Raw genomic sequence first — 14,586 nt, forward strand, 5'->3', positions numbered from 1 at the left:
TACAAAAAAAAAAAAAAAAAGTATTTATAAAGCAGTTGAAATTTTGCTGTTATTTTATCAATTTATATCAGCCATTCATATTTACATGGTATATAGATCTTCATCTCTGGTTAGCTTTTGGTTGAATAAAATTATTCGTAATTGGATTGCCTGTTTAAATGTAAGTTTTTTGGTTATTCCAGAATTTCATCTTGGAATTCTGTACTTTTTAATTCATCATGTCAAACTTGAAAAATACCACATCCTCTTCCGTCATTTTCCTGCTGACTGGTGTTCCCGGGCTGGAAGCCTTCCACAGCTGGATCTCCATTCCCTTCTGCTTTCTCTATGCAACTGCTCTCTCAGGAAACAGCCTGGTTCTCTTTGCCATCGTCACTCAGCCCAGCCTCCACGAGCCCATGTATTATTTCCTCTCCATGCTGTCCACCACTGACCTTGGCTTGTCAATATCCACTCTGTTCACCATGCTGGGTATCTTCTGGTTCAATGCCAGGGAGATCAGCTTTAATGCCTGCTTGTCACAGATGTTCTTTATCAAATTCTTCACTGTCATGGAGTCATCAGTGTTGTTGGCCATGGCTTTTGATCGTTTTGTGGCCATCTCTGACCCCCTCAGGTATGCCATCATTTTGACGGACTCCAGAATAACTCAGATTGGAGTGGCCATTGTCATCAGGGGGGTGCTAACGCTCACGCCAATGGTAGCACTTCTTACGAGACTGTCCTATTGCCGCAGCCACGTGCTCCATCACTCCTACTGCTTCCACCCGGATGTGATGAAGCTCTCGTGCACAGACACCAGGCTCAATAATGCAGTGGGCCTGACTGCCATGATCTCTACTGTTGGTGTGGACTCAATCCTCATCCCCTGTTCTTATGTTTTGATCATCAGGACTATCCTCAGCATTGCATCCCCAGAAGAGAGGAAGAAAGCCTTCAGCACATGTATCTCTCATATTGGGGCTGTTGCCATTTTCTATATCCCATTGATCAGTCTGTCTTTTGTTCACAGATTTGGGAAATGGGCCCCAGCCTATGTACATACTATGATTGCTAACACCTACCTGCTAATCCCCCCTGTCATGAACCCCATCATCTACAGCGTGAAGACAAAACAGATACGCAGAGCTGTGGTAAAAATTCTCCATTCCAAAGACACATAGAATCATAGAAACAGTCTATGTCAGGTTGTTTTATCAATTGAAAAGTGAATCTGGTGATCGTTGATGCCAAATGTGCAAATATTTAAAATCAAAGATGAAATATATTTAGAAAATCAGCTTTACTGACCCATTTATTTTACAAATGAGGAGACGAGACATTAGAATAGGAGGAACGAACAGCTTTACTGTTTAGAATTTCTCCTCCAATGACTGCTTATTCTAAACTGTTGTTTATCCTGCCAGTAGTCTGTCTCCTTTTACTTCATCCTCTTCTCAGCAGGTAAGATGACACAGTATGAAAAAGTCACTCCTTTTTGAGAAATAGGTAGCATTTTCTAACTGTAATAATAATTTTAACTAATATTTATTATTTCCTTTGACCAGTCATTGTTCTGTTTTTTACACATATTAACACATTTTTATATTTGAAACAAAATGATAAGATAGTCACTTTTAGTATTAATGAGAAAAACTGAAGCACAAAAATGTTAAGTAACATGCTTAAACAGCTAGTAACTAACAAAGCCATATTTCCTTTCCACCTGCAAACTGACTTCTTTCAGGGTCCTCCTACTCTTAACTTTAATAGTGTATGTAGTATAAACAATATATGTATTTATATATCTATACTATATTTACATGTAATATAAACATGTATACACAATATAGCATATAATTATACATGAATTGGATCCCCTAGAGGAGGAAATGGCAGCCCACTCCAGTATTCTTGCCAGGAGAACTCCATGACAGAGGAGCCTGGCAGACTACAGTCCATGGGGTTGCAGAGAATGGGACACGACTGACCGTCTGAGCAGCAGAGTACATAAATTAGCTAACTTTTACTGGGGGGACACAATTTAGCCAAACAAACAAAAAAATAAAACTGTATTCTCTAGAAATTTTCAACCAATTAACCAAATAAAAGCTTAAAACAAAATCCTCAAACCTCACAAATGTATTTCTACCTGATGTTCTCTCCCAGCTAAGCATATTCCAGAATTTCTTTCTGACCTCCCTCAACTTTCTGCCCCAGAAGAAACTGAAAAATGACTAGAATTGCAAAGGAATTACAAGTTGTGTTATTAGAATTGTTTTAATTTATAGCATTTATTTCATGTATGGCTTAATCCAGCAAGTTAATTATTTTTTCCAACCTGGGTATATCCAATAATTCTCAAAAATTTAAAGTGCATGTTTCATTGGTACATTGGTATCACTCAGTAATCACTCAGTAATGGTGGGCCCTATAGCTGGTAGCAGATCCAACAAGGAAGTAGAAGTAGTCATTCATAGCTACAGGGAATTTATTCACAGTACCAGCTATTTAATCATTAGGATGATATCAAAATCCTCAGCATGTTTGACAATAGTATTTTCAGAGTCAATTACTGTTAATCTTCATCTTTGTTATTGTTGTATGTTGAAATGTCCCAGAACTTTGTTTTGAGACCTGTCTTATTCTTTGTTATATTCTCATTTCTGGTCATCTAATGTAACATCATGTCTTTACATACCATCTATAGGCTTGTAAATCCCAAATAAGTATTTATAATATAGTCCAGACTCATATCTAATTGCCTGTGCATCAGTATCTTCATTTGGACATCTAAAAATCATCTTAGACTCATCATATCCAAAACCATATCCTGGTATTCACATCAAGGAAAAAACATTCTCAATCACAGTTTTTTATAACCCAGAACTCTGCTTTTCAAGATGCTGAGAGAAGACTTGGAGTTATTTCTGGCACATATTCACCTCCCCCATTTTACATCCAATCTTTAGCAAATGCTGACTACTCTTTATTCCAGATATTCCAGTTGTTGATATCTGGAGTACAACTACTTTCTACTACTTCTACTGCTACCACCATGTTCCAAGCCATCATCATTTTGAGCCTGATTTTGCTTTATAGTACAGTCTATTTCCCCCACAGTAGTTAAAAGGATTATCTTAATACACAAGACAAAGCATGTCACATCCTCTGTGCAACATGTTCCAGAGGTCTCCTGTCTTACCCAAGAAACATTTATAGTCATTATAATACCTTGCAAGGATTTATGTGCTCTGACTCATCTTCATCAGCTCAACTTCATCTCCTACTACTCTTCTCCTTACTCACTGTACTGCTGCTGCTGCTGCTAACTCGCTTCAGTCATGTTCGACTCTGTGCGACCCCAGAGACGGCAGCCCACCAAGGTTCCCCCGTCCCTGGGATTCTCCAGGCAAGAACACTGGAGTGGGTTGCCATTGCCTTCTCCAATGCATGAAAGTGAAAAGTGAAAGTGAAGTCGCTCAGTCGTGTCCTACTCTTCGCGACCCCATGGACTGCAGCCTACCAGGCTCCTCCATCCATGGGATTTTCCAGGCAAGAGTACTGGAGTGGGGTGCCATTGCCTTCTCCTACTCACCCTACTACACCCACACTAACCTCCAAACATCCCCTAAATACACCGAGTATGCTTCATCCTCAGACTTTGCACTTGCAGATCTCCTTACTTGAGATGTTCTTCCTCCCGATGCGTGATTTACTGCCTGTCACCAAGCAGTCTCCGCTTATGCCCCCCCCTTATTACAGGGCCCTTTATACTACAAAAAATAATAATGACAACACCACCTCTCCTCAATTCCTGCCTACATTCACTCTCTTCCTTACCTACCTTGCTTTAACTTCTAGCACTTTCACACCCTCTGTAACGCATTACATATTTGTTTGTATCTTTTCTAGCTTCCCCATTAAAAGGTAAGGTCTTTGAGAATAAGGACTTTGTTTCTTTTAAGCTCTCTTCCTGCCAGATAGGAAGAAAAAAATCGTAAAATCTGTGTGGCCTGTTCAAAGTCATTGCTTCCTCTCCACCCAGTGCTCCAGGCACAAAAAACAACTTGCATTTCCTTAGCCTTGATTGCTCTATCTCACTTTCAAGCCTTTGCACAGGCTCCTCCACTTACAGCACCCTCACTCTCTTCCCTCTGACCAAGTAGAAGCAGCTTTCCTTCAGAGATGTTTTCATGATGTCTCAAGTCTGTCTGATACCCTTTCCAGGTTCTCCTGCATCATTTTGTGCTTCTTCGTCATGGCACCCTTTTTCAGACTCTACTGTAAGCATTCTCCCCACAAAAGGCTCTCCTTACTTCTTGAGATCAAGGGACCATGTCTCAGTCACCATTAGAAATGAGAAAATGCGCACATGATGTGGGTTCACAGACTCAATTTTTGTTTGATATGACATAAGATAGGGCAGGGAGATAAGGGAGAGAGACAAAGAGGTGCTTGAGCTAGAGAAGATGGATGGGGGTACCCAGCGTCCTAAATATGGGAAGAGATGAAACTTCAGTCTTAAGAACTAGACAGCCAGGAAGCTCTCACTACTTCTACAGATGTTTCTCTCCCATCAACACCCACCCACAGGACCAACACTAACATGTGAAAAGCCCCACTGTGCAACCATCCAAGCAACTTGTAAGCTTCCATTCCTAGGGAGTACATAATGTAGACGTTAAGGGAAATGGGGGTGGGGTGCAGAGCAAATGTCATCTTTGACCCAAGGGACAAGCTCACAATGAATTGGAGATTTTCCTAAAGGCCAAAGCGGTGGTAGACACATGGCCACTATTTCACTTGGACTTCTTAATCAAAATCCTTAAAAGTTCCATAAGTCCTATGAGGCCCTATATGATCCAATTGCCCATTACTTCTCTGATTGTATCTCCCTAATACTCTTGTCCTGGTTCCCTCTGCTCAGCACAGTGGCCTTCTTGGTGTTCTAAACTCCCAGATGCATTCTCTTCTCAGGAATTTTATTTGTGGTTTCTTTTCCTTCTTCCTGGAATAGCCTTCTTCAAATACCTCCATGGATATATTTCTCACTCTGTTAGGCTTCTCCTCAAATGCTTTCATTCTGTGTGGTCTTCGTAATATTGTCCAATAGCTTCATTTAAAATTTATACTATCCCCTTGAGATGTATTTATTTCCTTCTTCCCTTTACTTTTTTACTCCTGAAGCCTACCTAACATTCTCTTTCATTTTTTATAGCAACTCCATTTACTGTCTGTGCCCCTAACCAGAGTACTCTGTGAGGCTGGAGATTTGTATGTGTGGCGTCTGTTTTTCTTATTACATTGCTGTCATTGTTCAGTTGCTAGATCATGTCCAACTCTTTGTGACCCCATGAACTGCAGCATGCCAGGCTTGATAAATCTTTGTTGAATGTGAATAAATAAAGAATCCGAATACTTGGTTCTCTGACCATATTATAATTCAGGAACCATATGACCTAAGCAAAGAGACTTTAGGTCATGTGTATGCTTTATCTGTGACACAGGTGCAATGGAAAGTGGCTTCCTCACCTGAAAGTCCATTTCATCAACTGAAAGAAAAGCTGGGGCTGGGAAAAGAGAAGTTCAAGAGGTACGTGGCCTTATTTTAAATTATGGGACTATATTTTTGTGTGCCTATCTCAGTAAAGAGGATATGAACTCCTCAGAACCAAACTACATGCACTGGCCGCTGTGTCTAGTAAAGTGGCTAACTAGAGTCTGAGTTACTTAGAGGGGCAGATATAGATTGTCGAGAGCCCTGTATGTTTAGGTGTGGGAGTGATGGCAGAGGCAGTGGGCCCCTGGTAATCTTCGCCCATCCACGCCCACCAGACTGAAACAGTGGGAAGCCTGTGGAGTGACATACAAGTGGCCGTGGAGGTTTTGCTCCCTGCCTGCCCAGCCCCCAGGCCCTCAGTCTGTAGTCCCATAGCCTATCCCCATGGGAGTCCTAGGCAGTTATAAATAAATCTGTGCCTGAAAGGGAGAGTCGGCTTCAGCTGCCTCTCATCAGGACTGTGCCGTATTCAAGTGAGTGCACCCTCACTGGGGTCAGGCAGCCCGTGGTCCCTGACATCCTAAGGAACCCTGAAGACCCTACAAACTGTCTCGTGGCAAGGTAAAGGGAAGGCTTTGTATCGCACCCACATCTTCATGGATGAGGAAGAAGTGTCCCAGAGTGTTAGCTGCCACCCAGAAAGGCAAGTGAGAATAGATGCTACAGCCACACTCAGACCTAAAGAGAAGCTGCAAGTGGGTCTGGCTAGCATCCTTTTGGGCAGAAGACCAGACCACATGGGAGGAAAGCATGTGGTCTTCTGGGATAGGTAACTGGGGAGATGAAACAATGGCCCCAAGTCTTAGGCTGCTACCAGCAAAGCAGAAAAGGTGCCCTGCGGAAAGAAGAGTCAGGAAGATATCCGACTCTGAGGCCACCAGAGACCCTTCTTGTCTGCCCATGTGGATGTTGTCATCAGAGGCGCTGAGAAAGGGGAAATGCATTACTGTCCTCCCCTTGCTAACTTCCATGCTTGTGAGCATCTCCTCTAAAAAACACTTTTCATTCTGACAGCAACTGAGGGGGACAAAGCTGGGATCTGATATTTGTCAAGGAAGGTAGCTGTAATATCTTGGCACATGTCTGAGAATGGAGAAGAACAAATAGCCATCAGAGGAGAGATTTTCTGACCTTTGAACCTGGATCTGTTCTTCCTTGCTTATCTAATATGAGGATAATCTGAGTCAAAATGTTTAGTTTTCATTTTATCATATTGTGTTTTTAGATACCTGGTCACTCTCCTCTCCAAACCCTCTCCAAGCCCTCTCTACTAAGGCCAAATAGAAGAGCATGTCTCAGCAGCAGAAAGGACACAGGTTAGGAGTGAAGAGGAATCCTGGTGGGGTGGGGAGAAGTGGGGAGGATGAACAGTTTAATCCCAATATCACTGATGAAGTCACCTGCAGAGTGTATTCTATTATTTTTTTTTTGAAAAGCCAAGCCTTTAGCTCTTTAGAGACAATTAGCTCTATATACCAGGGTATGAAGTGAAAGTGGAGAGTGAAAAAGTTGGCTTAAAGCTCAACATTCAGAAAATGAAGATCATGGCATCCGGTCCCATCACTTCATGGGAAATAGATGGGGAAACAGTGTCAGACTTTATCTTTTGGGCTCCAAAATCACTGCAGATGGTGACTGCAGCCATGAAATTAAAAGACGTTTACTCCTTGGAAGAAAAGTTATGACCAAGCTGGATAGAATATTCAAAAACAGAGACATTATTTTGCCGACTAAGGTCCGTCTAGTCAAGGCTTTTTTTTTTTTTTCCAGTAGTCATGTATGGATGTGAGAGTTGGACTGTGAAGAAGGCTGAGCGCCAAAGAATTGATGCTTTTGAACTGTGGTGTTGGAGAAGACTCTTGAGAGTCCCTTGGACTGCAAGGAGATCCAACCAGTCCATTCTGAAGGAGATCAGCCCTGGGATTTCTTTGGAAGGAATGATGCTAAAGCTGAAACTCCAGTACTTTGGCCACCTCATGAGAAGAGTTGACTCATTGGAAAAGACTCTGATGTTGGGAGGGATTGGGGGCAGGAGGAGAAGGGGACGACCGAGGATGAGATGGCTGGATGTCATCACTAACTCGATGGACGTGAGTCTGAGTGAACTCTGGGAGTTGGTGGTAGACAGGAAGGCCTGGCGTGCTGCGATACACAGGGTCACAGAGTGGGACACGACTGAGCGACTGAACTGAACTAAACCAGGGTACTTCGGGAGACTTTCAGGAAAGAGTTTGATGAGATCAGAACATTGAATAAAGCAGAGCAACTCTGAGTTTCCTAAGAAAGCAAAGACTCACCTAATATAAATAACTCATGGCCAGAGGTTCCAAGAAAGATGAAGCTCTAGGAGTATCAAGACTCATCTCAAGCTCTCTTTGTAGCAGTGAGAGTGGCCTTAGAGACAACTTTTAAAAGTAGAAGGACCCATCAGCTAGGAACAGAGAGAAAGCCTTCACAGGGGCCACACCTGGCAGCTAAGATCCTACCAGCACCTTCATCTCCAGAGAATTCATTAATGGGAGCTATTACCTTTCATTTGATGACCCCAGATACGCTTCCCTGTTACCTTAAGATATTGACTTTGGCCTTTTTACCTTAATTTTTATTTTGTGGGCTTTGTTTGTTTTTATTTTTTTATTGCAGTTGTATCTTTCCTCTCTTGCTGACCTTAGACCTGGTGTCCTGAAATCCTGAAAATTTGCAAGCAAACAAAGCAAAACCAAAACAAAATAAAAAATCTCCCTATCCCCACTGTTTGCTCTACCTTGTATTCCCTTCTCTGTCTTTTTATTTTCTACTCAATATTTCAGGACTGAACAGAAGGATCATCTTGTTTCAGAGAGTTTCCTCTGATGATGCTTTCCCCATCCTATGCATTAAATACACATCTTTTCCTAACACATATCCCAAGATCCTAATATTTTCGTTACTTATCTATCTTTCACTCTAGGCAAGGTATCTGAAAGGCAAACAATGTGTCACAGCACCTGATAGGCAAAAATATGCATTTTTGTCTCTGTATTTTCAGTATCTAGCAAATATCCTTGATATATGGTAAGTCTTATAAGTAAATGCTTATAGAACAGAAAAATGATTCCCAGGGAGCTTGAGGACAGATTTTGGGGATGAACATTGTTCTCTCCAGGTTCCCTTTTACAAATGTAAATGGACTTTGAGAGTAGTGACTGATAAGTGAATCTGAGCTGTCACTTTCCCCTTTGACAGCAGGCTTCAGACAGCCTTTTTATGAAAGAACACAAATGACTTGGAGGAGTGAGAGAAGAGAGAAGGCGAAAGAGAGCTAAGGTGTGTTCAGTCCGCAGGTCTCTGGGGCAAGCCTCTCTGATTGTGCTTCCTGTCTTAGCAGGCTAGCAGGCTGCCAGCGTGACCTCACCTTCTCGGTGCCAGCTATGAGTACCTGCAACTTCACACATGCCACCTTTGTACTTATTGGTATCCCAGGACTAGAAGCAGCTCAATTCTGGATTGGCTTCCCCCTGCTTTCTATGTATGCTGTGGCATTGTTTGGAAATTGCATCGTGGTCTTCATCGTAAGGATGGAGCGCAGCCTCCACACTCCCATGTACCTCTTTCTCTGCATGCTGGCAGCCATCGACCTGGCCTTGTCCACATCCACCATGCCCAAAATCCTCACCCTCTTCTGGTTCGACTCCCGGGAGATCACCTTTGATGCCTGTATGACCCAGATGTTCTTTATTCACGCTCTCTCAGCCATCGAGTCCACCATCCTACTGGCCATGTCCTTTGACCGTTACGTAGCAATCTGCCACCCGCTGCGCCATGCCACAGCGCTCAACAACACAGTGACAGCCCAGATTGGCCTGGTGGCTGTGGCCCGCGGATCCCTCTTCTTCATCCCACTGCCTCTGCTCATCAAACGGCTAGCCTTCTGCCAATCCAATGTGCTCTCGCATTCCTATTGCGTGCACCAGGATGTAATGAAGTTGGCCTATGCAGACACATTGCCCAATGTGGTCTATGGTCTTACTGCCATTCTGCTGGTCATGGGTGTGGATGCCCTGTTCATCTCTTTGTCCTATTTTCTGATCATACGAACAGTTCTACAACTGCCTTCCAAGTCAGAGCGGGCCAAGGCCTTTGGAACCTGTGTGTCACACATTGGTGTGGTGCTGGCCTTCTATGTGCCTCTCATCGGCCTCTCAGTGGTGCATCGCTTTGGGAACAGCCTTCATCCCATTGTGCATGTTCTCATGGGTGATGTCTACCTACTTCTGCCTCCTGTCATCAATCCCATCATTTATGGTGCCAAGACCAAACAGATCAGAACTCGGGTGCTAGCTATGTTTAAGATCAGCTATGACAGGGAGTTTCAGCCTGTGGGAGGCAAGTAACCCTTACCACTGCACTTATTCTTACCTTTAATGGCTTGATATAATGATTTCCTAATGCTAGCTTGATCTCAATTGCCCATAAACACATCAGTGATTTTCTCTGGTTTGGCTTCTAAATACTTCCTCTGCTTGGGGTGAAATTTTTGAGGCTGCCATAATTATTTTCTAGGCTTCCCAGGTGGGCATGAGTGGTAAAGAACCCATCTACCAGTGCAGGAGATGTAAGAGACATGGGTTCAACCCCTGGGTCAGGAAGATCTGCTGGAAGAGGGTGTGGCAACCCACTTCAGTATTCTTGCCTGGAGAATCCCATGGACAGGGGAGCCTGATGGGCTACAGTCCCTAAGGTTGCAAAGAGTCAGACACAACTGAGTGACTAACACTATCACTATTACTACTGTCCTTGTTATATAAAAAGCTAAAATTAGAAAATAAGCAGCAAAAGAACGTAAAGGAGAGTGGCAAAAGTACAATTTGACTTTTACACAAGGGAAAAATTGCCTTCGTTATTAGTCCAAGAAACCTATGTTAACACAATAATTAGGTAACATTTTTGCTTATTTAATTAGCAGCTTTTATTAATGAAAATTCACAATGAAAAAGAAGTTTGTGTTGAAGCATATATGCTTTAGCATCACAGCTGATGGTGCAACTGGCAAAATGTAGCAAAGGCTTTTTAAAAGTTATGAGTGTTCATGCTGTAATCTCTCTTTTGAAAATTTCATCTAATAAAATATCCCTAAATGCAGAAACCAAGTTTCTCATAAGATATATCAGTCATACCATTATTTATAGTAATCATGTATTTGACATCCAAGGTTTGATTTATAAAAATAAAGAATTGTAAACTCAAGTATGGGCTTCCTTGGTGACTCAGACATGGTATTTTCACTTAATGGAATATTGTGTGAAATATTCCATGTTAAGAAAATATTATGTGACCTTTAAAGGCTCTGCTATAAAATGAAACGTATATAATGTTAAGAAAAATAAGGAGGATACATGATTGAAACTAACTTGTAAAACAATCTACGCCTTGAAAGAAATGTGCTCAAATTACTAGTGACTTACTTCTGTTTCTATCTTCTAATTCCTTTTTTATGGAGATCTTGTACAGCTTTTATAATTTGTACAAGTTAACATGTATAACTTTTAAAATGGAAAAAATAAAACTGATCATTTATGTATACCGGGGCTTGTCAAAGACTCATTGTTTCCTATTTATTACCTGGGAAGTTCAGCTTTAAATAATAATGCCAATGAATATATCTTGAGTGATTGCAATGTTCCAGAAATCTAAGTGCTTTATAGGTTTTATCTTATCTTCACATCAACTTTATGGCATAGGGACTACTTTTGTCCTCCATTACCAGTGCAAGAAATAAGGTTTACATTGAGAAAACTAAGGCACACAGTTTTGTGGTTACCATGCCATGATTCCTAATTAAATTTCATAACCAAATACAGTATTTAATGTCCATACTGCATTGCTTCCTGTTTAACATCTGCCATTTATTTCCTCAGCCTGTGTAAATCCTGTTTTTCTTCTGCCATGTGCCTTATGAGATAAATGACTATTTGTGTTAAGAGATAACCATGCCTTTGTTGTGAGCAATAAATCTAGGTTATGCTTCTTGTTTTACAGCCAACCTTCATGTTCTACAGCCTGCTTCTTTCTTTATTAAGGGAGAATATTTTTGTTTATTTATCCCCATCTTCTCAATCATGTCTCCCTTTTTTAAAGTATTTTCTGTATCTGTCAAACATATCCAAGGTCTGAGTTTTAACTTAGGTAATGAGACATTATAAATTTTATTTCAAATTTTGCCAAGTGTTATCCCTACTGCTCTCACATTCATAGAATGCTATGTGAGAGTTCCCCTGGTCTTCTTTCTCACCAGTGCAAAAAGCTAAATGCATCTTTTCAAAATGGACTATTCCTATTGTATTGTTGAGCAGGTCTGATGAGATGCTAAAGTCTGAAGACAACCACTGGGCCTATGTGTTCCCTCAGCTGCTTCACTGAACAAATCTTTTGTGGGTAATTAGGTGGATAAACCATGAGCCTGTAGGCTCTTGCTCAGAAGGAGGGAACCTCAGACTCTTAGCCTTTCTCCTGGAGAAGGGTCCTCCCAGCATATGATGTATCTGTGAGCATCCAATTCTGATCGCCTGCCCAGAGGCTGTAAAAGAGCCTCCAAAGTCTTGCAGTTCATCAGTGCACATAGACCAGGTCTGAGAGGGAGAGAATGGAAGAAATGGATGACTCCTTTAGGAAAACAAAGGAGTGCTCATGCTCTGTAAAAGTGGAAATTCGAGTATTGGACCTCACCCCAAATAATGATTGATGAAATTGACTATGTCTCTTCCCACAACTTCCATTCTCTTCTATTTTCCTGTGCATTGCTCTACCTCAAATCATACCCTCCTAACTACTTCCATATACCTAAGAGAATAACCAGATTAACAACTTAATAAATTGTGCCATCTCTCACTCCCAACTCTCTCACTGTTCACTGCTGTCTAATTTATTCATATTCCATTTCTGTCTCCGCTACATCTCCCACTGCCCCAGGATTGTAACTTAAAAACAAGAAGTAGTCCCAAGACTTGTATTCATAGCAACACTATTCCCAATAGCCAAAATGTGGAAACAACCCAGGTGTTTAACACTTGAATGGATAAAGAATACTGGTTATATACATACAATATAATATTATTTAGCCATAAAAAAGAACAAAATATGATACATTCTACAACATTAATGAATCTTGAGAATATGGTGTTACGTGAAATAAGCTAGACACAAAAGGACAAATATTTTAGGATTTCAATTATATAAGGTACTAAAAATTTGTTGAACTAGAAAGTAGAATTCATCGAAATAGAAAGTAGAGGTTTCCAGGGGCTGGAGGTAGGGGAGAATGAGAGTTATTGTTTAATGGGTAACAGAATTTCAGTTTGGAATGATGAAAAAGTTCTAGAAATGGATAGTGACGATGGTTGCACAACAATGTGGATATACCTAATCCCACTGAATTGCGCACCTAAAAATGTTTGTTAGAATGGTAAATTTTATGTATGTTTTACTATGATAATTATTTTAAAAATGTAAAACATCACTATCAATTTTATAACAAGAACATGTTGAAATGATTGCATCTAGGTTAAAGAAAGTATATTAAGTTTTTGTTGCTGTTATTTAAGTATCCCAAAGAAGAACATATTTGATCACCATACTGAGAGGAGTGCAGAGCCCTGGGATGAGACTTAGGAGCTCAGAATTCCAGTTGTGCCACTAAGCCTTGTGACCTTGTCTAAATCACATTATTTCTTTGAAGTCTATAAACATGGTGATTAAATTATGCAAAGTCTAAAAATCTAAATCCCATTTCCAATCTTTTTTTTTTTTTTTTTTTACTTTTTGGCTGCCCTGTGCGGCATGTGAGATCTTATTTCCCTGTCCAGGGTTCAAACCCCTTCCCTTGTCACCCCCTCTCTCTGCAGTAGAAGCTCAAAGTCTTAACTGCTGAACCACCAGGGAAGTTATATGATGTGCTCTGAACATTAAGAAAGTGAAAGTCACTCAGTCGTGTCTGACTCTTTGTGAACCCATGGACTAGGCCAGAACACTGGAGTGTGTAGACTTTCCCTTCTCCGGGGGATCTTCCCAACCCAGGGATTGAACCCAGGTCTCCTTCATTGCAGGCAGATTCTTTACCACCTGAGCCACAGTTGAAGCCTAAACATTAAGAAGCCAGGAACAATTCTAAAGATCCTGCAAGGCTGAATCTCTCCAGGGACTCCTTCAGAACTGCTTTCTGACCCACATAAGAAAACCAGCCTCCTTCCCTGAGGCCACACCTACTATTTGCCCAAACACTGTATTTATCAACTTGACCTCCTACTCTTTGATTCTACCAATTATAGCTCTCTCCAAAAATCAAAACTTCTCTCAAAGATGGGGAAATTTCCACCCAGTAGATATGCATGGGCTCTCTGAAAGGAGGCCCAGTCCATCACAGAGAGCAAACCATTCTGATCATCAAGTCAATTCTCTTTCTGTGAGGCTTGTTTTCCTCTTTAGTTTATTATGGGCAATAATAGCATCTACCCCTCAGTGAGTTTGTGAGGATTATGTGCAATCATCCATACACAATGCTTAGTGCAGTGTTTAATACATAGTATGAACTCAAAACAACAAAGGTCCGTCTAGTCAAAGCTATGGTTTTTCCAGTGGTCATGTATGGATGTGAGAGTTGGACTGTGAAGAAATCGAAGAATTGATGCTTTTGAACTGTGGTGTTGGAGAAGACTCTTTAGAGTCCCTTGGACTGCAAGATCCCACCAGTCCATTCTGAAGGAGATCAACCCTGTGATTTCTTTGGAGGGAATGATGCTAAAGCTGAAACTCCAGTACTTTGGCCACCTCATGTGAAGGGTTGACTCACTGGAAAAGACTCTGATGCTGGGAGGGATTGGGGGCAGGAGAAGAAGGGAACGACAGAGGGAGGATGAGATGGCTGGATGGCATCACTGACTCGATGGACATGAGTCTGAGTGAACTCCGGGAGTTGGTGATGGACAGGGAGGCCTGGCATGCTGCAATTCATGGGGTCGCAAAGAGTCAGACACGACTGAGTGACTGAACTGAACTGATGAACTCATAAA

General features: G+C 41.5%; 2 protein-coding genes across 2 annotated transcripts; both read left to right on the top strand.

The window, feature by feature from the left end:
• The first annotated feature begins 218 nt into the window (after positions 1 to 218).
• Positions 219 to 1,163, top strand: LOC138092636 (olfactory receptor 51F2-like). The gene has a single exon (XM_068988697.1). The coding sequence runs from the start codon at positions 219 to 221 to the stop codon at positions 1,161 to 1,163; it is 945 nt and encodes a 314-aa protein (XP_068844798.1).
• A 7,789-nt stretch (positions 1,164 to 8,952) lies between these two features.
• LOC138092966 (olfactory receptor 51E2) lies at positions 8,953 to 9,915 on the top strand. The gene has a single exon (XM_068989041.1). It carries the CDS (start codon positions 8,953 to 8,955, stop codon positions 9,913 to 9,915), a length of 963 nt encoding a protein of 320 aa, XP_068845142.1.
• The last annotated feature ends 4,671 nt before the right edge of the window (positions 9,916 to 14,586 follow it).

This window comes from Capricornis sumatraensis, chromosome 16 (genome assembly GCF_032405125.1).
Source record: "Capricornis sumatraensis isolate serow.1 chromosome 16, serow.2, whole genome shotgun sequence".
NCBI classification, from domain to species: domain Eukaryota; kingdom Metazoa; phylum Chordata; class Mammalia; order Artiodactyla; family Bovidae; genus Capricornis; species Capricornis sumatraensis.